Source organism: Carcharhinus amblyrhynchos, unplaced genomic scaffold (genome assembly GCF_965287045.1).
Source record: "Carcharhinus amblyrhynchos unplaced genomic scaffold, sCarAmb.v2.hapA scaffold_49, whole genome shotgun sequence".
Classification (NCBI taxonomy): domain Eukaryota; kingdom Metazoa; phylum Chordata; class Chondrichthyes; order Carcharhiniformes; family Carcharhinidae; genus Carcharhinus; species Carcharhinus amblyrhynchos.
The window spans coordinates 2,050,915-2,074,453 of record NW_027649790.1 but is presented as its reverse complement, the minus strand read 5'-3'; the positions used below and the strand labels follow the sequence as shown (position 1 = coordinate 2,074,453).

Genomic DNA, 23,539 nt, shown 5'->3' with positions numbered 1-23,539 from the left:
AAATTACTGCTGCTGATGACACTGCACTTTTGCCAAAATTCTTCTGAGATCTGCTCATCAATACCCTTCCTGCCTGGTTCAGCAATCTCTGCACTCTTAAAGGGTACACTTTCCCAGGACCACAATACCAGGAGACAGATTCAAAACACTCTGCTAGTGCACAATGACTTACCATCCTTCTTATTTTTCTTGCTCTCCTTCCCCTTTTCTCCACGGATTTCTATCATAGATTTCACAGTTTTCTTTGATTTATCGGATTGTTCAAATGTTTTCATGACAGAAGGTGCTTTTCCTTTGGTGCGTTCCTCAGCAGTTCTGAGGACCAGCAACAAAATGAAATGATAAGTAACAGAATTACTCAATCAATACTGCGCAAAATACACTTTTCTTTAAATAAAAAGCAAAGGTAGTGCTGTTATGAGATTTCTAGCTTCAAAGGACTCAATAGTTTCAATACTGTGATAAACATTTATTTTATTTTGACTCTCCCTCACTATAGGTGATTCTTATAGCTCTTTGGGACCTAGCTTAGTATCTGTTCCTAACGCAGGAGTCCAACGGTGGAATGCCACCATTATACTATAGGGGGAAATCGCAGTAAAACATGCTCCTCTCCTAGACTACATCTACATTCAAGTAGTTGCAGGAAGCATCAGAAGTGGGTGTCTCATCTGATAAGTGACAAGCAAGCTCAAGGTACTGGGGTCAATTACACACACTACTACCACCTTACAAGATATGTTTGACATGACAAAAGGCATAACCACACAGCTCCTCCAAAAATGCCTTCTTTGCCGAGCAATTCTAGGAATAAGATGGGTAAACTGATTAACCACAGTGGTGGGAAAGCTTTTTTGAAACCACGTCCTTTCACTTTTAGTACCAGTTTCAGTGTAGCCCGATCCAAAGTTTTCCATTATTCCATATGGACAAAATTAACAGTCACTTGGATAAATGTAGATTAATCTAGGGTAGCCAGCATGGATGTGTTAGGGGCAAATCATTTTAACTAACTTTGTTTTTATGAAGATACTTTATAAAGTGTCACATAACAGGCTTGTCAACAAAGTTAAAAGCCAATGGAATAAAAGGCGCAATGGCAGTATGGATACAAAACTGGTGGAGGGACAGTAATCGGTAGTGGTGAACAACTGTTTTTGTGAACTAGAGAATGGTAATATAGTTGAGTGTTCCTGGGGTCAGTATCAGGACCACAGCTTTTCTTCATCTACATTAATGACCTAGACTTGTGCATGGAGGGCACAATTAGCATTCAGTAGCACAGAACTTGAATGCTGCTGGAAAAGGAGACCTGTTACCAAAGCTTTTCATCCTGCACTCTTGAGGACAAGTGCAAGAATGCCAAATTTAAAACAATCACAATAATTTATACTGTTGGAGAAAAGGATGCTGTTTGGGAATCCACTATGATTAACTTAGGTATTGCCACAGAAAAAGCAATGAGGAAGTTATAACCAATTTAAGATAAACAGTCAAGCTCTTAACATGGCTCATTTACAGCAATATACAATCCTACACAGGGACCTTTTTTTGCAAACAAAAGGAATATGTTCAAGCTTTGCGCTTTTTAGAATTACCAGGAACTTGAGCCTATTGTTAGTTCCCTGTTGCTCTCTATGGTAACATTATCGCCAACCAATCAGCATTATTTTCTTCTGTTGAAATTTGGGCTTTTTGCATTTGTCTCATAGTGCATGAGGGGCTTTAGTTAGCAAAAGAGAAACTGTTGACATTGACAGAAGGGTCATGAATCAGTGGACATTGATTTATGGTGAATGGCAACAGAATCAAAGACAACTTGAAGCAGAATGTTTTTACAGAGTTTGGATTTGGAATTGGATAATTATCAGAATAAAAAAAATACAGGGCTATGAAGAAAAGGCAGGGGAGGGCGATTAGTTTAGATGTTTTTTGTAGTGAGCCAGCACTGATACACTGGACCATATTTCCTCAATGTGTGTTGTAATCATTTTGAGATTCTGTGACTAAACGATGACCAGCGATATCTGTTCAACTACAAATAGAAAATGAAACTAGCAGAGCCTCTAAATCCCTGGTTTATTTCTGAATGAAATCCAACAGTTACTGCAAGACTGGCAAGTTTAGAGGCATGTGACTTACCACACTACGTCTCACATTAGCAAACTCTAGTGGAAGAAATGGGTCCTCAAAAAACACTAAACTTTGAAAAATTATAAAGAGAGAGAAACTAAGTTCGCCTACTGTACCTTGCACCAAAGGAAAAATCTACAGCTGTTCCATCACAGGATCCAGTTGTTTCTTAAATGAATCCAAGGTTTTTGCTTTCAGTATTGCACAAGTTTACAAATGTGTTGAGTATTACTTGTGAGTCATCGGTATTTTTTTCCCCTTTCAGACTTTCAATTCTCTTACCTCAAGAGGCTGCTGAAATCATCTGAAAAGTCAAAGGAACCATTAAGGAGGCCCATCACTCCTTGCTGCTGTAACTGGTTCCTATATTTATCCCGAAACTGCATGTGGATGTCATCAATAAATTTGTCGACATATGTTAACGTCAGGATTTTTTGGTATCCCACCTGTTAAGGCAAAGAGAGATGAGAAAATGCCTCTAAATGAACTGGATCTTGTTCTGACAACCACACTTGTAAACTCAGTCAATGAGTTTGTAAAAAAAAAACACTCTTATCCTGGAATATCTTTAATTCTCCTCATGGCATATAACAAACAGGAAGCATTACAAACTGCTACAAGTTAATAGACTAGCACCAAATCTTAGGGCACAGGGCCCAACTATTGGGCAAAACTATGGATTATCATGAAGGTTAACATCACCACTCAATGGAGTAGTGATGTCACGCGAGTTTTAGAAATTTGGAGAATCTACTATGTACCAATAATACTGCACTCTTCTTTCTGGACAACTACAGCACTGATTGTTTCAGACCGCTACAGAGAGCATAAAATACAAAGACCGGACAGTACCCTCTCCCATCCTGCACAACACTGCATTTAAAACCTGCACAACACTGCATTTAAAAAGTATGCCATGTATGGACTCAATGTGACCAAAGACAGCGAGACCATTGATTTGATCCTGAAATGTTAGAATTTATTACAGTAAATATGGGAAGAAACATGTGCAACAAAATTTCTTGCTGTAGGCAAAGGTGCACATAGCAATAAAGTAAATCAACATACATTTATTATAGTGAAATTTGTAAATTTCAAACCTCTAAGAGATTTTATTTCAAAATATTATTTTTAAAATGGCCATTTTACATACAATAAACTGGATGAGTCATATATTTCAGGATTGGCTCTCTTATGCTTCATTCCTCCTTTGTTTTGCCCTCACTCCAGATTTGGATTAATTTTCAATCCCTGCGTACGCACGATTTCAGTTCATAATCTTATTTCCCAAATTATCAGCTGGAGTTCTATTACATGGAATATGGGATTCTGGAATGTATTTCATTGGCACTGAGATGTTCCAGGAAGTAGGCAGCTAGCTCCGAGTAGTTAAAAAAGGGAAAATGGAGGAGTTACAGTCCAAGAAGAAGACTGGAGCTTGTGGTGCTGGCCTCATTTCCTGTAATCAGTGTCTATTCATCTTCCAACTTTTCAGATATTTATTCCTTTCCCTCCTATATTAGATCACAACAGCTACAACCAGTGAATTTGACTTCAGTTTAAACAATGGGATTCTTCACTGGTTCAATCAGTGCTTCTTCCACTCCCAAGTTGTTGCTGCAGCTCCTGGTTCTAAAGCGAATGATCTGCCCACCATTTTAGGTTGCAAATGGACTTGATGCATTGTGACTTGCTGCAAGGGGTCCATTGGTTCAAGAATGTCTGCAACTGCTTTTTTTGGTAGATATTCAATTTTACAGGTTTTACTGTGTTCCCATTGAGCAAATTCATTCATCTATGTCAATATGCACTACACACTTTGATTTCCTGAACTCAACTTCAGATTTAAGATTTTATAGCATCTCACCAGGTGAAACATTAACATTAACTAAAGAACTTGCATAGACACCACAGGGAATGGTTTCTTATGCTTTTTATACTTATGGAGTATATTTGCTCTGTTGAATACTCACCACAAACAGCAACTCAAACTCATTGTCCAGCTTGTATTTAAGAGTGAGGGCTTCATGAGTGAATGAGTTGTTTCCTCCTCTCTCCTGCAAAACAAAACGGTCAGTTCATCAGCTGAACTACTGAAATTTATATTGTCTCAGAGGTAAGGATAACATAATATGGCCCAGTGAATTTGGTCAGGGATGCCAACATTTCTCTAGAAAGACATTTCTCTAGTCTAATACATGCTAACAAATTTCTGTCAGCAAGGAACAACGAACTCTTCAAGCTACTTGCTTTTGTATCAGGTCATTACATTTGATCCATAATTATATATTTTTTCTTGACAAATTCACCCATAATAAACTTTGTCAAGATTTAAAAATGAAGAATATTAAGCTTCCCAGGCAATAGATCAATCTTCCTGCCAGTGGATGTGTGGAAATAGAAATTTATAGTCAAAACAGATGTAAAGTTAGAATGCAATTCCTGAATGGTGTTTATCACCCTGGTCTGATCACCTTCTCCCCGCATTCTAGTGCTACTTCATCCAATACCACACTCGGTCTCAACTCCACCTTAACAGCATGGTGGCCGAGTGGTTAGCACTGTTGCCTCTTAGTGCCAGGGACCCAGGTTTGATTCCCGGCTTGGGTCACTGTTTGTGCAGTCTGCACATTCTCCCCATGTCTGTGTGTTCCCTCTCCGGGAGCTCTGGTTTCCTCCCACTCTGAAAGACGTACTGGTTAGGTGCCTTGGTCATGCTAAATTCTTCCTCAGTGTACCCAAACAGACGCCAGAGTGTGGCAACTAGAGAATTTTCACTTCATTGCAGTGTTAATGTAAGTCCACTTGTGACACTAGTAAACTAAAAAACCTTCATCAAGGTGAGAAACTGATGAGCAGATTTTTAAAGAGGAACAAAGCTTGAAGACGTACCCTGAACTCTGGAGGGCTGTTGAGGCGTGCTATCTAAAAAAAACGTTTCTACCTGTGCGACTCACAAGCAGCATCATGGAGAATAGCTGATACACAAACTCAGTTTCTATCAGAATTCTCCTTATGGAGTGATCTGAGAGACAGATGCAGTTAAGAGACGGGGAATTCGGAGGAGATTGTGACTGTGTTCAGACTGTGGGCAATCAACGAGGCACAAATCAGGAGTCTGATGGAACACTTTCCACTTGCCTGGGCGAATTCTGCTCCAACATTCAAGAAGGTCCCAAGTGTGATCACAGTCAGTGCCAAATAAGCTGATAGCAGACAGGGCCATGATAAAGAACCTAAAACTAGTCTCAGTGTCTCTGGTTTAGGTAGGGTTGAGGTCAGCCAGACTCTCACTTCTAATTGATAGCTGGTGAATGTTATGGGAAATACAACTACGTTTGGAAACAGAAACTCAGATTGGTGCTCACTACAGTCAAGCAGCAAGGAACACCCAGTTTCTGATGATACATATTCAGCTGCTATTTGAGGTGTATAAAGAACAGAAGAACAAGGAGCAGGAATTAGGCCACCTGGCCCCTTTAGCCTGCTCCACCATTCAATAAGATCACAGCTGATCTTTCCGTGGACTCAGCTCCACTTACCCGCCTGCTCACCGTAACCCTTAATTTCTTTACTGTTCAAAAATTTATCTATCTTTGCCTTAAAAACATTTAATGAGGTAGCCTCAACTGCTTCAGCAGGCAGGATATTCCACAGATTCACAACCCTGTGTGAAGAAGTTCGTTTTCAACTCAGACCTAAATCTCCTTCCCATTATTTTGCGGCGATGCCCTCTAGTTCTAGTTTTACCTGCCTTTGGAAACAACTTCCCTGCTTCTATCTTCTCTATTCCCTTCATAATCTGATATGTTTCTATAAAATCTCCCCTTTCTTCTGAATTCTAATTAATATAGCTCCAGTCTCCTCAGTCTCTCATCATAAGCCAACCCTCTCAACTCCATAATCAACCTAGTGAATCTCCTCTGCAACCCTCCAGTGCCAGTATATCCTTTCTCAAGGAGGCCAAAACTGTACACAGTACTCCAGGTGTGACCTCACCAGCACCTTATACAGCTGCAACATAACTTCCCTGTTTTTAAACTCCATCCCTTTAGCAATGAAGGACTAAATTCCACTTACCTTCTTAATTACCTGCTGCTCCTGCAAACTAACTCCTTGAGATTCCTGCACAAGGACACCCAGGTCCCTCTACATAGCAGCATGTTGCAATTTTTTACTATTTAAATAATAGCCCATTTTGCTGTTATTCCCACCAAATTGGCTGACCTCACATTTACCAACATTGTACTCCATTTCCCAGACCCTTGCCCACTCTCAGATTACCTATATCCCTTTGCAGACTTTCAGCGTCCTCTGTGCACTTTGCTCTTCCACCCAACTTAGTGTCATCTGCGAATTTTGACACATTACATTTGGTCCCCAACTCCAAATCATCTATGTAAATCGTAAACAATTGCTGTCCCAACACTGATCCCCGAGGCACACCACTAGTCACTGATCACCAACCAGAAAAATACTCACTTATCCCCACTCTTTGCTTTCTGTTAGTTAACCAATCCTCTATCCATGCTAATACATTACTTGTAACATCGTGCACCTTTATCTTATGTAGCAGTCTTTGGTGCGGCACCTTGTCAAATACCTTCTGGAAATCCATATATACACCACATTCACAGGTTCCCCATTGTCCACTGCACATGTAATGTTCTCGAAGAATTCCATCAAATTAGTCAAACATGACCTGCCCTTTATGAATCCATGCTGCTTCTTTCCAATGGGACAATTTATATCTAGATGTCTCGCTATTTTTTCCTTGATGATAGATTCAAGCATTTTCCCTACTACAGAAGTTAAGCTAAGCAGCCTATAGTTACCTGTGTTTTGTTTACCTCCTTTTTTAAATGGTGGCATCACATTTACTGTTTTCCACCCCAGAGTCCAGCAAATTTTGGTAAATTACCAATAGTGCAGCAACGGAAAGGCTGACAACACCCAAACGTCAGCACTGTCAGCAAAATGGCGTAAACAAACATCAAGTAGTGCTCACAATTTTAAAAAATACTTTTCAAAATCCGTATCAAAATAGGAAAACCTTGGATAACTGTTAGCAACTGTGCATGTTTATCATAATATAGAAACAGACAATGGGGGTAGGCCAGATACTGGAAATTCAGCCCTTCAAGCCTGCTCCACCATTCATTACGGTCATGGCTGATCATCCAACTTAATGTCGAATTCCACCTCCTCTCCCATATTCTTTAATCCCCTTTGCTCCAAGAGCTATATCTAACCTCATCTTCAAAACATAGAATGTTTTGGCCAATTCTCTGGGTGAAGAAATTTCTCATCTCAGTCCTAAATGGTTTGCCTCAGTATCCTTAGACCGTGAATAATTTGCCGGGTGTTAGCGATGGAAAGGTGGTAGGACTGGAGGGTCTTAATGACATTACTGTTACTAGAGAGGTGGTGCGTGACAGACTGGAGGGGCTGATTGTGGACAAGTCCCCAGGACCGGATGGAATGCATCCGAGGGTTCTGAAAGAAATGGCGGAGGTTATAGTGGATGCCTTGGTGGTTATTTTCCAGACGTCGCTGGATTCCGGGGAAGTGCCGGAAGATTGGAAAACGGCTAATGTTACGCCGTTGTTTAAGAAGGGTGCCAGGCAAAAGGCGGGGAATTACAGGCCGGTTAGTTTAACGTCTGTGGTAGGTAAAATGTTAGAATCCGTCATTAAGGAGGAAATTGCGAGGCATCTTGAAGGGAATTGCTTGATAGGGCAGACGCAACACGGTTTCATTAAAGGGAAGTCGTGTCTGACAAATTTACTGGAGTTCTATGAGGATGTGTCTAGGGCGGTGGATAGAGGAGAGCCGGTGGATGTGGTCTTTCTGGATTTTCAGAAGGCGTTTGATAAGGTACCTCACAAGAGGTTACTGCAGAAGGTCAGAGGACATGGAGTTGGGGGTAGGGTGTTAGCGTGGATAGAGGATTGGTTGTCAAATAGGAGGCAGAGAGTGGGGGTCAATGGGTGCTATTCGGATTGGCGGTTGGTGACTAGTGGGGAGCCCCAGGGGTCGGTGCTGGGGCCTCAGCTATTTACCATTTATATAGATGATCTAGAGGAGGGAACCGAGTGTAGGGTGTCGAAATTTGCTGATGACACCAAGATTGGGGGAAAGGCAAATTGTGCGGAGGGTGTGGAGAGTCTGCAGAAGGATCTAGATAGGCTGGGCGAATGGGCCAGGAAATGGCAAATGGAATTTAATGTTGGCAAGTGTGAGGTGGTCCACTTTGGTAGGAAGAATGGTAGGAAGGACTATTACTTACGTGGCGAAAAACTGCAGCAGGCGACGGTGCAGAGGGACCTCGGGGTCCTTGTGCATGAGTCGCAAAAACCCAGCCTGCAGGTGCAGCAGGTGGTCAGGAAGGCGAATGGGATGCTGGCCTTCATAGCGAGGGGGATTGAATATAAAAGTAGGGAGGTCTTGCTGCAGCTGTATAGGGCATTGGTGAGGCCGCAGCTGGAGTACTGTGTGCAGTTTTGGGCGCCGCACCTGCGCAAGGATATTTTGGCCTTGGAGGGAGTGCAGAGGACGTTTACTAGGCTGATACTGGAGTTGAGGGGGTTGAGCTATGAGGATAGGCTGAATAAACTAGGCTTGTACTCGTTAGAGTTTAGAAGAATGAGGGGAGATCTCATTGAGACGTATAAGATGATGAATGGGATGGATAGGATAGAGGTGGAGAGACTCTTCCCGCTCAAAAAAGACAGTAGGACTAGGGGGCACAGCCTCAAGATAAAGGGGGGGCGGTTTAGAACGGAGTTGAGGAGGAACTTCTTCACTCAAAGGGTGGTGAATCTCTGGAATTCTCTGCCCGTTGAAGTGGTGGAGGCTGCCTCGCTAAATATTTTTAAGAAGCGGGTTGATGGGTTTTTGATAAGAGAGGGGATTAAGGGTTATGGGGAGAGGGCGGGAAAGTGGAACTGAGCCACGACAGATCAGCCATGATCTTACTGAATGGCGGGGCAGGCTCGAAGGGCCAGATGGCCTACTCCTGCTCCTATTTCTTATGACCCCTGGTTCTGGATACCTCCATAGTAGGGAACATCTTCCAACATCTATGCTGTCTAGTCCTGTTAGAATTTTATAGGTTTCTATGAGATACTCCATCATTCTTCTGAACTCCAGTGAACATAATCCTTCCTAACTGACTCAATCTCTTTTCGTACATCAGTTCTTCCATCCCAGGAATCAGTCTGGTAAACCTTCGCTGTACTGCCCCTATAGCAAAAATATCCTCCTACAGATAAGGAGACCAAAACTGCACACATAGTTCCAGGTGTGGCATCAACAAGACCCTCTGTAACTACTCAAATCCTCTTGCTTTGAAAGTCAACATACCATTTAGCTTTCTTACCGCTTGCTGCACTTGCATTTTTACATTCTTACTTTCAGCAACTTGTGTACTAAGGCACCCAAGTCTACATGCACATTGCCCCCTTAATTTATAGCCATTCGGATAATAATCTGCCATCCTGCTTTTGCTCCCAAAGTGGATAACCTCACATTTTATTGCATCTGCCAACTCACTCAATCTGTTCAAATCACAGTGAAGCATCTCTGCATCCTCCTAACAGCTCACTGTCCCACACAACTTTGTCTCACCTGCAAATCTGGTGATATTATGTTTAGTTCCATCATTTAAATCATTAGTACATATTGTGACTAGCACTGATCCCTGCAGTAGTTACAGCCTACAGACCCAATTGTTCCTACTCTGCTAACCAGTTTTCCATCCATCTCAATATAGTACCCCTAACCCCGTGCACTTTAATTTTCATAGAATCATAGAACCTTACAGTGCAGATAGTGCCCATCGAGTCTGCACCGACCACAATCCCACCCAGGCCCTACCCCCATATCCCTACATATTTTACCCAGTAATCCCACTAACCTATGCATCTCAGGACACTAAGGGGCAATTTAGCATGGCCAATCAACCTAACCCGCACTTTGGACCATGGGAGGAAACAGGAGCACCCGGAGGAAACCCACACAGACACGAGGAGAATGTGCAAACTCCACACAGACAATGACGCAAGCCGGGAATTGAACCCAGGACCTTGGAGCTGTGAAGCAACAGTGCTAACCACTGTGCCACCCATTTTGCACGCTAATCTCTTATGTGGGACTTAGTCAAAAGCCTTCTGAAAGTACAAATAAACCACATCCACTGGCTCCCCCTCAATGCCCTAGTTATACTCTCAAAGAATTCCAGTAGATTTGCCAAGCATAATTTCCCTTTCATGAATCCACGCTGACTCTGTCCAATTCTACCACTGTTTTCCAGTGCTCCGTTATGAAACCTTTGATAATGGATTATGGAATTTTCCCAATTACCAACATGAGGCTGAGTGGTCTATAACTCAGTTCTCTCACTACCGCTTTTTTTAAATAGTGGAATTAAATTAGCTACCCAACTGAATAGAGGTTTATGAGATGATAGAGTGGATGTGCAGAGACTATTTCCTCGGGTGGATGTATCTGTTACGAGATGGCATAACTATAAGGTTCATGGTGAGTGACATAGGAGGGATGTCCGAGGTAGATTCTTTACTCAAGAGTGCGGTTGGGGTGTGGAATAGATACTTTAGTGGAGTCGGACACTTCAGGAACTTTCAAGCGGTTATTGGATAGGCACATGGAGCACACCAGAATGATAGGGAGGGGATAACTTGATCTTGGGATTGGACATAGCTCAGCACAACATTGAGAGCTGAAGGACCTGTACTGTGCTGTAATGTTCTATGTACCTCCAATCTGTAGAAATGCTCCAGAGACTACAGAAACTTCTAAGATGACCACCAATATTTCCAGGGATATAAAACTTAAGTCAGAAACAATTCAATGCACTTGGCATTTTTCCAATAAATCTATAGGCCACTGAATAACCTTCAATAACGGCACAGATTAATTTAAACAAATATTTTTGTTATGTTATCCGATTGTGGTTAACTATTTTTAGATTGGGGAGGGTGTGGGAAGCTTTGTGAGGTAATTGAAACAATTCCACACGCTTACTATGCTAGCAGGGAGCCACTCAGCTGTTTTCCAACAGGAAAACTGCTGAAAACAGTCATTAAATATTGTTGCAGGGTGAATTTTGCTGCTCCCATGTGTGTGTACAAAAGCTTTTAATAATTTGCTCGTACAAACTTGAACTTATGAAACAGATTCATGTATAATCACTTGATTCAAACAGGTTGGCAAATGGCTGGTTTTGTTCAGGCTGTTACCACTTAGGGTGATGCAATTTTCTTTTTAGACAGGTCATAAAGTCATGGAGGTTTACAACATGGAAACAGGCCCTTTGGCCCAATTTGTCCATACCACCCTTTTTTTTAAAAACCCTAAGCTAATCCCAATTGCCCGCACTTGGCCCATATCCCTCTACACCATGTAACTGTGTAAATGCTTTTTAAAAGACAAAATTGTACCTGCCTATACTATTACCTCTGGCAGCTTGTTCCAGACACTCACCATCCTCTATGTGAAAAAACTGCCCCACTGGACCTTTTTGTATCTCTCATCTTAAACCTATGCCCTCTAGTTTTAGATACACCCACCTTTGGGAAAAGATCTTGACTATCTAGCTGATCAATGCCCCTCATTATTTTATAGACCTCTATAAGATTACCCCTCAGGCTACTACGCTCCAGAGAAAAAAGTCCCAGTCTATCCCGCGTCTCCTTATAACTCAAACCATCAAGTCCTGATAGCATTCCAGTAAATATTTTCTGCACTTTCTTGTTTAATAATATCCTTTCTATAATAGGGTGACCAGAACTGTGCACAGTATTTCAAGTGTGGCCTTACCAATGTCTTCTACAACTTCAACAAGACATCCCAACTCCTGTCTTCAATGTTCTAACCAATGAAACCGAGCATGCCTTCTTCACCAGTCTGTTCACCTGTGATTCCACTTTCAATGACCTATAACCTATACCCCTAGGTGTCTTTGTTCTGTAACTCACCCCAACGCCCTACCATTAACTGACTAAGTCCTGCCCTGGTTCAATCTACCAAAATGCATCACCTCGCCGTTATTGAAATGAAATGCCATTTGTCAGCCCACTGCCCCAACTGATCAAGATCCTGTTGCAATCTGAGATAACCTTCTTCACTGTCCACCACGCCATCAATCTTAATGTCATCTGCAAACTTACAAAGCATGCCTCCTATATTCTTATCCAAATCATTTATATAAATGATAAATAACAGTGGACCCAGCACCGATCCCTGAGACATACTGCTGGTCACAGGCCTCCAGTTTGAAAAACAACCTTCTACAACCACCCCCTGTCTTCTGTTATCAAGACAATTTTACATCCATTTAGCTACCTCACCCTGGATCCCTTAAGACTTAACCTTATGCAACAACCTACCATGCGACACCTTGTCAAAGGCCTTGCTAAAATCCGCGTAGACAACATCAACTGTACTGCCCTCATCTACCTTCTTGGTTACCCCTTCTAAAAATTCAATCAAATTTGTCAGACATGATTTTCCACTCAAAGTCATGCTGACTGTTCCTAATTAGTCCTTGCATCTCTAAATGCCTGTAGATCCTATCTCTCAAAATACCTTCCAACAATTTACCCACCAGAGATGTGAGGCTCATCGGCCTGTAGTTCCTAGGCCTTTCTCTGCAGCCCTTTTTAAACAAAGGCACAACATTTGCCACCCTCCGATCTTCAGGTATCTCATCTCTGACTATCAATGATACCAAATCTCTCTGCTGGGGACCTGCAATTTCCTCTCTAGCTTCCCAAAATGTCCTGGGATACACCATCAGGTCCCAGGGATTTATCTATCTTGATGCACTTTAAGACATGCCAGCACCTCTTTCTCTGTTATATGTACACTCCTCAAGACATCACTATTTATTTCCCTAAGTTCCTTAACATCCATGCTTTTCTCAACAATGACTACTGATGAGAAATAATAACTTAGGGTCTCATCCATCTCTTACGAATCCACACATAGATGACGTTGCTGGTCTATAAGAGGCCCTACTCTCTCCCTAGTTACTCTTTTGGCCTTTATATATTTGTAGCCGCTCTTTGGATTCTCCTTTGTCTTATCAGCCAAAACAATCACGTTCCCTTTTTGCCCTCCTGATTTCTCTTAACTCTACTCCTACACCCCCTATACTCTTCAAAGGATTCACTTGATCCCAGCTGCCTATGCATGTCATGTGCCTCCTTCTTCTTGACCATGGCCTCACTATCCCAAGTCATCTAGGGTTCTCTACTTCTACCAGCCTTGCCCTTCTCTCAGAGGTATGTGCTTGCCCTAAGACTGTTTAAGTGCTACTTAAATTTACAGCAATTAAACACTGAATACAGAAATATCAGTAAATTGTGCTGTTCACCTTCATCTCCATTTTCCTTTCTAATCTATCCTAATGGCCTGACTCATGGTAAGGCGCTAGGATACCACTGGCCTTCTGTCAATTATCCTAATGGCCATGCACAAGACAAAGACAAAGAAAATGAAATCATAGGAACAGGCCCTTCAGCTCTCCAAGCCTGCACAGACCATGCTGCCTGACTTAACTAAAACCCCCTACACTTCTGGGGACCACATCCCTCTATTCCATCTCATTCACGTACTTGCCAAGACGCCCCTTAAAAGTCACCACCATATCCACTTCCATTACCTCCCCTGGCAACGAGTTCCAGGCACCCACCACTCTAAAAAAAAATCTGCCTCGTACATCTCTTTTAAAACTTGCCTCATGCGCCTTAAACCTATGGCCCCTAGCAATTGACTCTTCCACCCTGGGAAAAAGCTTTGACTATCCAATCTGTCCTTGTCTCTCAATCTTGTAGCGTTCTATCATGTCTCCCCTCAACCTCTGATGCTCCAGTGAGAACAAACCAAGTTTCTCCAACCTCTCCTCATAGCTAATGCCCTCCATACCAGGCAACATCCTGGTAAATCTTTTCTGTACTCTCTCCAAAGCCTCCACATCCTTCTGGTAGTGTGGCAACCAGAATTGAGCACTATACTCCAAGTGCGGCCTCACTAAGGTCCCACAAATCGTAAACATGACTTGCCAATTTTTAAACTCAATACCACGGCCGATGAAGGCAAGCATGCCATATGTCTTCTTGACGACCTTCTCCATCTGCACTGCCATTTTCAGTGACCGAAATAGCAAATGCCAGCAGGCCCCTCAGCATAAAAGAGGATGGGAAAGATATGTGGCAACACAACAAAACAATCTTGTGTCACAGCTTGTAACTTCTAACCACAGCCTCAGCAGATTTCTGAATCTTCCTGCGCTACAGCTTAGTGCCATAATGGGTTTATCCGATGGAATGCTGTGGTACTACAGTCCTTACTCATCTGTCATACCACAGATCATATATACTAAACACATAGGCTGGCTGGGGAAGGGGTGGCAGGGACTGGCTTCACAACAAGTTAGGTTTATAAAGTGTTAGGAAGTTGCAAGGAAATGACCAGCAAAGAACTGGATAAAAATACACTGATAGGGATTTAGCTGCACTGAGGTCGTGAGATGCAGATTAGCATAGTAGCAGGGTGAAACAGACACTTTGTTAAGCAAAATAAAGACTAGCAATCTAAGAATCTAGATTATAGTCACACCCAGTTGGAAAACTCGGCTTTCTCAGAAGAATCAAGCTGTTGTTCAGAGGAAGAAAGCAGAAGTCTGAGACCATAAGTTCTAGTCTAAACTAGAGATTCTCAAAAGAAAGCTACAGGTCCTGTGGTAATTATTTGCTGGAGTTGGCCCAGTGCTAAAACCTATGGGATGTTGTTTTGGGGAAGGTGATTTCTCAGAGTTTAGGAAAGTAAATGGATTTGGATGGGGTCGCAGGTGGAAGAAGGGATAGAGTGAAAGAGCTGTGGAGAGGGGATTCCACAGCTTAGAGTCCAGGCAGCTGAAGTGCAACTACCAATGGTGGAATGATTAAAACCAGGTTGCTTCAAAGGCCAGAATTGAAAAAGTCAACTATCTTGGAGGTTTGTGGGGCTGAAGGAGATTCAAGACAGAGAGGAGCAATGTCAGAGGAATTTGAAAACAAGCATGAGAATTTTAAAATCAAAATATTGCTTAATTGGAAACCAAAGGATGGGGTGAGTGGTAAATGGGAATTGATGAGTTAGGCCATAAACAGCAGAATTTACCAAGCATCAAGATTACAGCAAATATAGTTTAGGAGGGCAGCCAGGCCACTTTACATGAGCAATTGGAGTGCAATCTAAGCACCATTGCCCAGAGCAGCCTAAAAGACCTCATAAGTTTGCCCAAATGTTTGTGTTTTACGTGGTCAATTTCATTGGATCAAGGTATAATTAATCCGAAACTGATCTCATCATTAGACAGAAATGGAGCAGTTCTAGTGGTTGTACTGGTTTCTAAAGTTTTTCTTCCACATAACTTCCATTTTGTCAGGCACTTTTAGTAGACATTTGTGAAAAAATGATTTCATCTCAAGAAACATTTAATTTACTCAAACTAATATACAGCAATGAGTCTGTTACGTGGACAGGTATAGCTCTCATTGTTATTTTCAACAATATAAAATCTGTTTACTTGCATGACGGGGACTGGACAGCCTTACTAACAACGCTGAAATTTGATAATGAGTTCATGTTCAGCTATGTTATTAAAACTGCAACTTATCAAATACTTATCAATTGAATTTAAAAAATGTTTTATTTTGCCATCCACTTGCACTGGTTTATAGAAAATATTATGTTTCTAAATATATTTCTGAAAGTTAGCAGCAATTGAAAAGCATTTTTAACACGAGAGCACTTTCACTTTGCACCCAAGGAGAGACTCCACCCAAAAAATACCTAGGGCTTAAAAAGACGCCATGATCCATGTTCTTCCAGCTAAAATCACTTCAATTGTAATCAAACTAAATGAGATGTTGGCAGAGGTACTTTCAACCACATATATTTAATCCTTTGCACGATTGGTCAAACTGCCTACATTATACACACAGCTACACCATAAACAAAATGCAAATGGATGCTGACATAAATGTGGGTTCAGAAAGCCATGGGTTAAGTTACATTCCACAATCCACTAAATTGATAGTCCATTGCAGAATTGAAGAAGCACTACATTAGTGGCATAACTGATCTTTAGATAAGAGATATTAAACGGAAGCTCCTGCTGGTAAAAGATTCCGTGACACTACTTAGAGACAAGCAGAGAAGCTTTTCCTGTTTTCTGGTCAGTATGTACTCCTAAAATCACAAGCCCTAGAACAGCTTTATCGTTATCACATTGTTACTTGTGAAAGTTTGTTGCCAAATGCCGGCAAACCTGCTGCCAAGACACTTGGTTAGCCATCGATGCATTCCCTCCACCCTACCCTTGCCACCCTTGCCTCACAATCTTTCTTCCTCTTTAGTTGGGATGAATTGAATATCTCTAACCACCTTCCACTCTTCACAAACTGTCCTACCTTTTAGTCTTTCTACCCAGTCCACCAGGGCCAAGTCTGTCTTCATGCCTAAATAATTACCTAGGTTTAACGCCAGAATACTACTGTGAGGCGAGGATTTATGACTCTCAAACTGAATTTGAAATTCAAGCATGCATGCAATGATCACTCTTCCCTAGAGGATCTGTGACTACACGATCATTAATGAATCCCATCTCATTACACAGTACTAAGTTCAAAATAGCCTGTTCTGTGGTTGGTTCGACAACATATTGTTCGAAGAAACAATCTCTAATACGCTCTATGAACTCTCCCTCGAGGCTACCTTCTTCAGCTACATGCTAATTATACCTCACTGCAGTGTCAGAGCTTTCTTATGAAAAGATGCTACATAAATACAAATTGTTGGTGTCCTGTCCAGCATTGTACCCAACCAACAACATCTAAACAGATTAACAAATCCACTGTCTCTCTGTTGCTGCACACAAATTGGCTACTGTTTGCGCTTTGGGGTATCGCCTGATGACATGAATAAAAGTTTTTTTTTCTTGATTATGTGCCATTTTATCAAACAAAAGGAAGCAAGCCACTAAACAGCAGCAGCTGCTGGAAGAGAACTTCAAAAACAAGCAGCTGAGGGGAGCGTTTTGTATTTGTAGAAGGGCTTGCAACATCCCACGTGTACAGATCAGACAGGGCCCACAGGAGATAAACAAGAGTATTCAGGCAAAATCCTCATGAAGGTAAAATCTCTGGGGTACCAGAAAAAAACAAGCAGCACACATTTTGAACTGGGATAAAAAACAAACTGTAGCGAGGAACTGAAGTCACAGCCACCAATGGTGAAACAATTAAAACCAGGAACGGTCAAGAGGCCAGAATAGGAGTGCAGATATGTTGAGAGGGCTTTGAAATTGGTGGAGGGAGAATTATGTCAGGACAAGGTCATAGAGAGATTTATGGGAGCTGCAGGAAAACCAAGTTGAGGGCAGAATACCATTCACGATCGTACCAAACACAGAGCAGACTCAAGATCTACTCCAGTTCCTATTTCTTAAGATTTGAAAAGAACCGTGAGGATTCTACACAAGTTTTGCCAGCTGATGTAAGTCAGCAACAATAAAGATGATAGGTAAATGGGACTTTGTATTTGTTAGATTGAGTGAGATCTGGGGAATACTCATCCCTCTACCAGCATTATCAAGAACAGGCAATCCAGTTATTAATTAACTGACTTTGGTTTTTGATTATTGTCACTTTGTAAATGCAGGAGATAGCATCACATGAACCAGAACAAGGGCGATTGGCCAGCAGTGCTTTGGAATCCCCAAGTCTAGAGATAACAAACAGCTAGCTGAGGGTTTTAGCAGATGAGCTAAGACAGGCAGCAACACAGTCATGGATGTGGAAATAGATAGTTTAAGTGATGGATATACATTTGAATCTCATCTCAAGGTCAGATAATGACATCAAAATCTGGTTCAGCCACAGTTGCCAGGAAAGCTGATGGAATCAATGGCTAGGCACTGACCTTGTGACAGGGACTGCAATCTGTGACTTTTGGTACTTCAATATAAAGGTGGAGAGAATTTCTGCTCATTTAAGTGCTGAATATTGGACAGTTTGACAATTTAGAGATCATGGAAGGGTTGAGGGAAGTGGTTAGGTATGGTAGATAAGAGTGACACTGTTTTCAGAAGTCACTGAGGGGTAGAAAGTAGATGTGAAGTAGAAGGGAGCCAAGCATAGCTTCTTGGGCTAATGGTATAGGAGTGGGAAAAGAAGTCATGGTAACTCACTGGCTACAAATTTCTTCCATTCAGCTGGTTTGTAAAGATTGAGTGAGACCTGGGGAATATTCATCCTTCAACCAGTATCGAGAACAGACAATCCAGTTAATTAATTAATTGACTTGTTTGATGTTCGGAAAAACAAGGCTGTTTACAGATTACTGTCACAAGAGACTACACAAAGACAATTCATTAGTTTTACAGTACTTTGGTGTTCACTTTTCTTTGTCTCCAAAGTTTCTCATGTCTGAAGGGGCCTATTCTTACCAGACACAGCAACAAAGACTGAGGGTATGAACCAAGGCATGTGAGCTGATAGGCTATTTGCAAGTACAAGTAGTGCAGACAAATCAGAACCAGAATGAAGGCGATTCAGACTGGCTTTCTAATGAATTTTCAAAACTTAGGCATGAGTAGTTGAGAAGATGTGTCTGCATCCCCCAACCTGAACATACAAATTAGGAGTATGCCATTTAGCCCTTCCAAGCCTGCTCCAAGATACAAGATCTCGGCTGATCCGATTGTGGTCTCAACTCCACATGCCATCTGCCTCCAATTACTTTTAATTTCTTTATTAGTCAAGAATCTATTGACCTCTGCCTTAAAAATATTCAACTGCCACACTTGCATAGCTCTCCAGGGAAGAATGCTAAAGATTCATGATTTTCAGTGGAAAAACAAAACTCATCTCCATCTTAAATGGCAGACCTCTTTATTTTAAATGTGTCCCCTAGTTTTAGCCTCTTGCAGGGGAAACATTGCTTCAACACCCACCCTGTCAAGTCCTGGAGGTATCCTTTATGTTTTATTAAGGTCAGCTCTCAATCTTCTAGGTTCTAACCTGTCTACCTTTTCTCCTAAGATAACCTCCCCACCCCAGGAATCAATGAAGTGAAATTTCTCAGAATTGCTTCTAAGCTTCGAATGAACACGAGGCAATTTTCTCTCCATTTTTGTCATACTCATATTAGTCTTATTTTTGCTGTTATAAGTGTCTTAAAGAGTGCCATCACAGTGATCGTCACACTATCAGATAGTAGGGAAAATCACAGCTAACTCAATTGCCTTTCAAGTGCACTTTCCAGTAGAGACCATTGAAGCTTGGCTGATTTCTGTTCCTTTGTCATGGACACTCAAGTAAACTGTACTTATTCCACAGTACCCTAACATAAATAGGCTCATCAGGAACAAGGGATTTAATCAGTGTTTCGTTATACCATTGAACAGAATTATTTATATCCTTAATTAGATCTTATTTCAATCCCACAATCACCCCAATGTGAACAAGAAGTCTGTTGAATGGAAGATCTATTCCAGAACAGCTGTTATGACTGGCGGTCAGTTTAGCTCAGTTGACTGGACAACTGGTTAGCAAAGCAGAGTGATGCCAATAGCACAGGTTCATTTCCCATAATTTGAGATTATTCACAATAGCCCACCTTCCCAATTTTGGGCCTTGCCTGAGGGGTGGTGATCCTATGGTTAAATCACCACCAGTTAACTCCTCCTTCCTCATAGGGGAGAGCAGCTATGATCATCTGGGAGGATGGTGACTTTACCTTTACTCCATCCACTCCAGCCTCAGCTTCTGAATTTGGCTAATAACATGCAAGAGATTGAACCCTTGGTGTGCTTCCAAAGGCTGATACAACCTGGATGTTTCCAGTTTTTCTACTTTATAGAATGACTAGCAACCTTCTCCATAGACCAGGAAGAAAATTTCAAGGGAAGATGTCCCCAGATCACCATGTGTATGTCCTTGTGACTCATTCATACTCCTGGCTGTTGCTGGAAGCAAGTTGGTCACAGATGGTATATTCCACAGAGAATAACTAATGAAGATTCACCCCAATCCCCAAGCACAGAGTGAAGTGAAATTAGTACTGTACACAGATTTATAAACAAATATCAAAATGCAAACTTCTGATCCTTCTGATGTTTCATCATGGCTATCGCAAATAGGATATTGCATTAAACAGAGCAGAATTACAAATACTGCCAATTCTTTTTTTCCCTTCACCAGACCTTAATTTTGTTTGCTTGACTACCTCTTGCCTGACCAAGTTTCACAGTCAGACTTCCCACAGTCCAACACTACACAGCACACAAACCACAACATGATTTTAAATGCAAGGGGGAACTGAAACAAATCTTAATTGCTGCAATAAATCTTGGAAAATTCTGATCACCCTAAAAAACAGGGAATTGTAATAATTATTCACAAACTGCAGTCCTATATCAATGTGATAAAGCCTCTAAACTAATTTAGATTGAGAGGCTAATTATCCAGAATCTCAACAAATTCACAAACAATACGTTTGGGAGATTTCCTAAAGCACTTGGACACTCACTGACCGAAGTGTGACAAATAGCATGCATGTCAACTGGGCCTCCGATTTTACAAACTTCATCATAAAAAGCTTTGCTTACACCATTAATTTTATCTGTTTTATCTTTACTCATCTAATAATAAGTTTGCATAATAAACTACCCCAAAACAAAGCACTGAGTAAAGTTTTTTCTCCAATTAGAACATAGAACACTACAGCACAAACAGGCCCTTCGGCCCACGAGTTGCGCCGATCACATCAACACCTACCAATCTATTGACCTATCTATAACCCCTAATCCCATAAAACCCCATATACTCATCCAGAAGTCTTTTAAAAGACCCCAGTGAGTTCGCCTCCACCACCACTGACGGCAGCCGATTCCGTTCACTCACCACCCTCTGAGTGAAAAACTTACCCCTAACATCACTTCTGTACTTTCCTCCCCGCACCTTAAATCTGTGACCTCTCGTAGCGACCATTTCAACCCGGGGAAATAGCCTCTGAGAATCCACCCTATCTATTCCTCTCAACATTTTATAAACTTCGATCAGGTCGCCTCTCAACCTTCGTCTCTCCAGGGAAAAGAGACCCAGCTCCCTCAACCTAACTTCATAAGGCATGCCTCCCAGTCCAGGCAACCATATTGGCTAGCCATAGCTCAGCTGGTAACACAAGGGTGTGAGTTTAAATCCTACACCAGAGATACGAGCACATAATTTATGTTAGCACCAGACGATCCAGGCTTTCTGATGAGACATTAAACTGAGGCCCATATATCTAAGGCGCCCTCCCCCCATGAACATCACTAAAACTAATCTGAAAATTATTACATTGCTGTTTGTAGGACCTTGCTGTGCCCAAACTGGCTGCTGCACTTCAAAAGCATTTTTTAAATACTGAGACATCCTGAATTTGTGAAAGATGCTACAGAATGGCAAATCTTTCACCAAATTCAGTGCAGTGATTGAAAACCATCCATCAGCTCAAAACTGGATATGACAAACTGCTAATGCAGTGACATGGGGCAATTGTTCTCCGTTGTATATCGGGCACTTAGGTATCTGACATAGGCGATACATCGACTCAAGAACAGCTTCTTCCCTGCTGCCAGACATTTCAATGGGTCAACCCCATATTAAGCTAATCTTTCTCTATATCCTAGCTATGACTGTAACACTACATTCTGCATTCTCTCTTTTCCTTCTATATGAATAGCATTTTTGTCTGTATAGCACACAAGAATAATACTTTTCATGGTATCCCAATACATGCGGCAATAATATATCAAATATTGCCAAGTTTAACGAGCACAGGAAGAAGTCTCACACCAGGTTGAAGTCCAACAGGTTTATTTGGAATCACAAGCTTTAGGTGCATTGCTTCTTCATCAGGTGATTGTAGATTAGTTCACAAACACAGCATAGAAAGATAAAGACACAGATGCAAGATAGTTACAGATTAGAATGTGAAGAATGGTTGGAATGAAAGTCTACACAGGTACAAACAGCGTGCACGCAGAAAGGGATAATCACAGATTATAAAAGGTGTGAATTGTCTCAAACCAGGACAGTTAGTAGGATTTTGCAAACCCAGGCAGTATGGTGGGGGGGTTACAAGTAGCGTGACATGAATCCAAGATCCCAGTTGAGGCCATTCTCATGCATGCAGAACTTGGCTATCAGTTTCTGTTCGATGATTGTCTTGAAGGCCGCCTTGGAAAATGCTTACCCTAAGATCGAAGGCTGTTTGTACCTGTAAAGACTTGATTGCCTGGAAAGGCTTGCATTCCAACTATACTTCACGTTCTATTCTGTAATTATCTTGCACAGAATCCCAACAGTGCAGATGGAGGCCATTCAGCCCATCGAGTCAGCACCAACCACAATTCACCCAGACCCTATTACCACAACCCCACACATTTAACCTGCTAATTCCCCAGACACTAGGATCAATTTAGCCTGGCCAATCCACCTAATCCGCACATCTTTGAACTGTGGGAGGAAACCGGAAGAAACCCACATAGACATGGGGAGAATGTGCAGATTCTTCAGACTGTGGCCCAAGACTAGCATTGAACCCAGGTCCCTGGCGTTATGAGGCAGCAATACTAACCACTGTGCCACTCAATCATCACAAAAACAATTGGGAACATTGCGATTGTCTCTTTGCCAACATATACCGTGTTTGTGAACTAGCCTCCACTCACCTGAAGGAGCAGCGCTCCGAAAGCTCATGATTCCAAATAAACCTGTTGGACTTCAACCTGATGTTGAGAGACTTCTTACTGTGCCCACCCTAGTCCAACACCAGCATCTCCCCAACAAGTTTAAATTCAGTCCTCATCTTACCTGGTCTAATGTTACAGCTGTTACACTTCATACCAGTTACAGCTACTTTGAGGGATAATCCCCAACTGGAGAATAGTGACGTGCTAAATGCAGTTTAGACCTGGGATCCCAGTCTCTTTACTCCCCCCTCCCTGGGATCCTGGTCTCTCTCTTCCTCCCCCGCCCCCCGCGAGTCCTGGTCTCTCTCTCCCCCACCCCCGGGAGTCCTGGTCTTTCTCACCCCTCCCCGCCCCGGGATCCTGGTCTCTCCCCCCAACCCCGAAGGTCCTGGCCCCTCTCTCCCCCCCCCTCCCTCCGGGGATCCTTGAGTGTGTGTGTATGTGTGTGTGTCTCTCTCTCTCTCCCCCCCCCTCTCCCTCCGGGGATCTTTGTGTGTGTGTCTCTCTCTTTCTCTCTCCCCCCCCCCCCCCATCCTCCGGGGATCTTTGTGTGTGTGTGTCTCCCTCTCTCTCTCCCCCCTCTCCCTCCGGGAATCT

General features: G+C 42.1%; 1 protein-coding gene across 1 annotated transcript in view; it reads right to left on the bottom strand.

Annotated features, from left to right (window-relative positions):
• The window catches only part of srpra (SRP receptor subunit alpha), a 41,030-nt gene that overhangs the window by 16,738 nt on the left and 753 nt on the right, over positions 1–23,539 (bottom strand). Inside the window, exons 2-4 of the mRNA XM_080182229.1 lie at positions 4,107–4,190; positions 2,416–2,579; positions 173–315 (exon numbers count right to left, since the gene is read on the bottom strand). Coding sequence (XP_080038355.1) covers positions 173–315; positions 2,416–2,579; positions 4,107–4,190 — 391 coding nt within the window. The remainder of the gene's footprint in view (positions 1–172; positions 316–2,415; positions 2,580–4,106; positions 4,191–23,539) is intronic.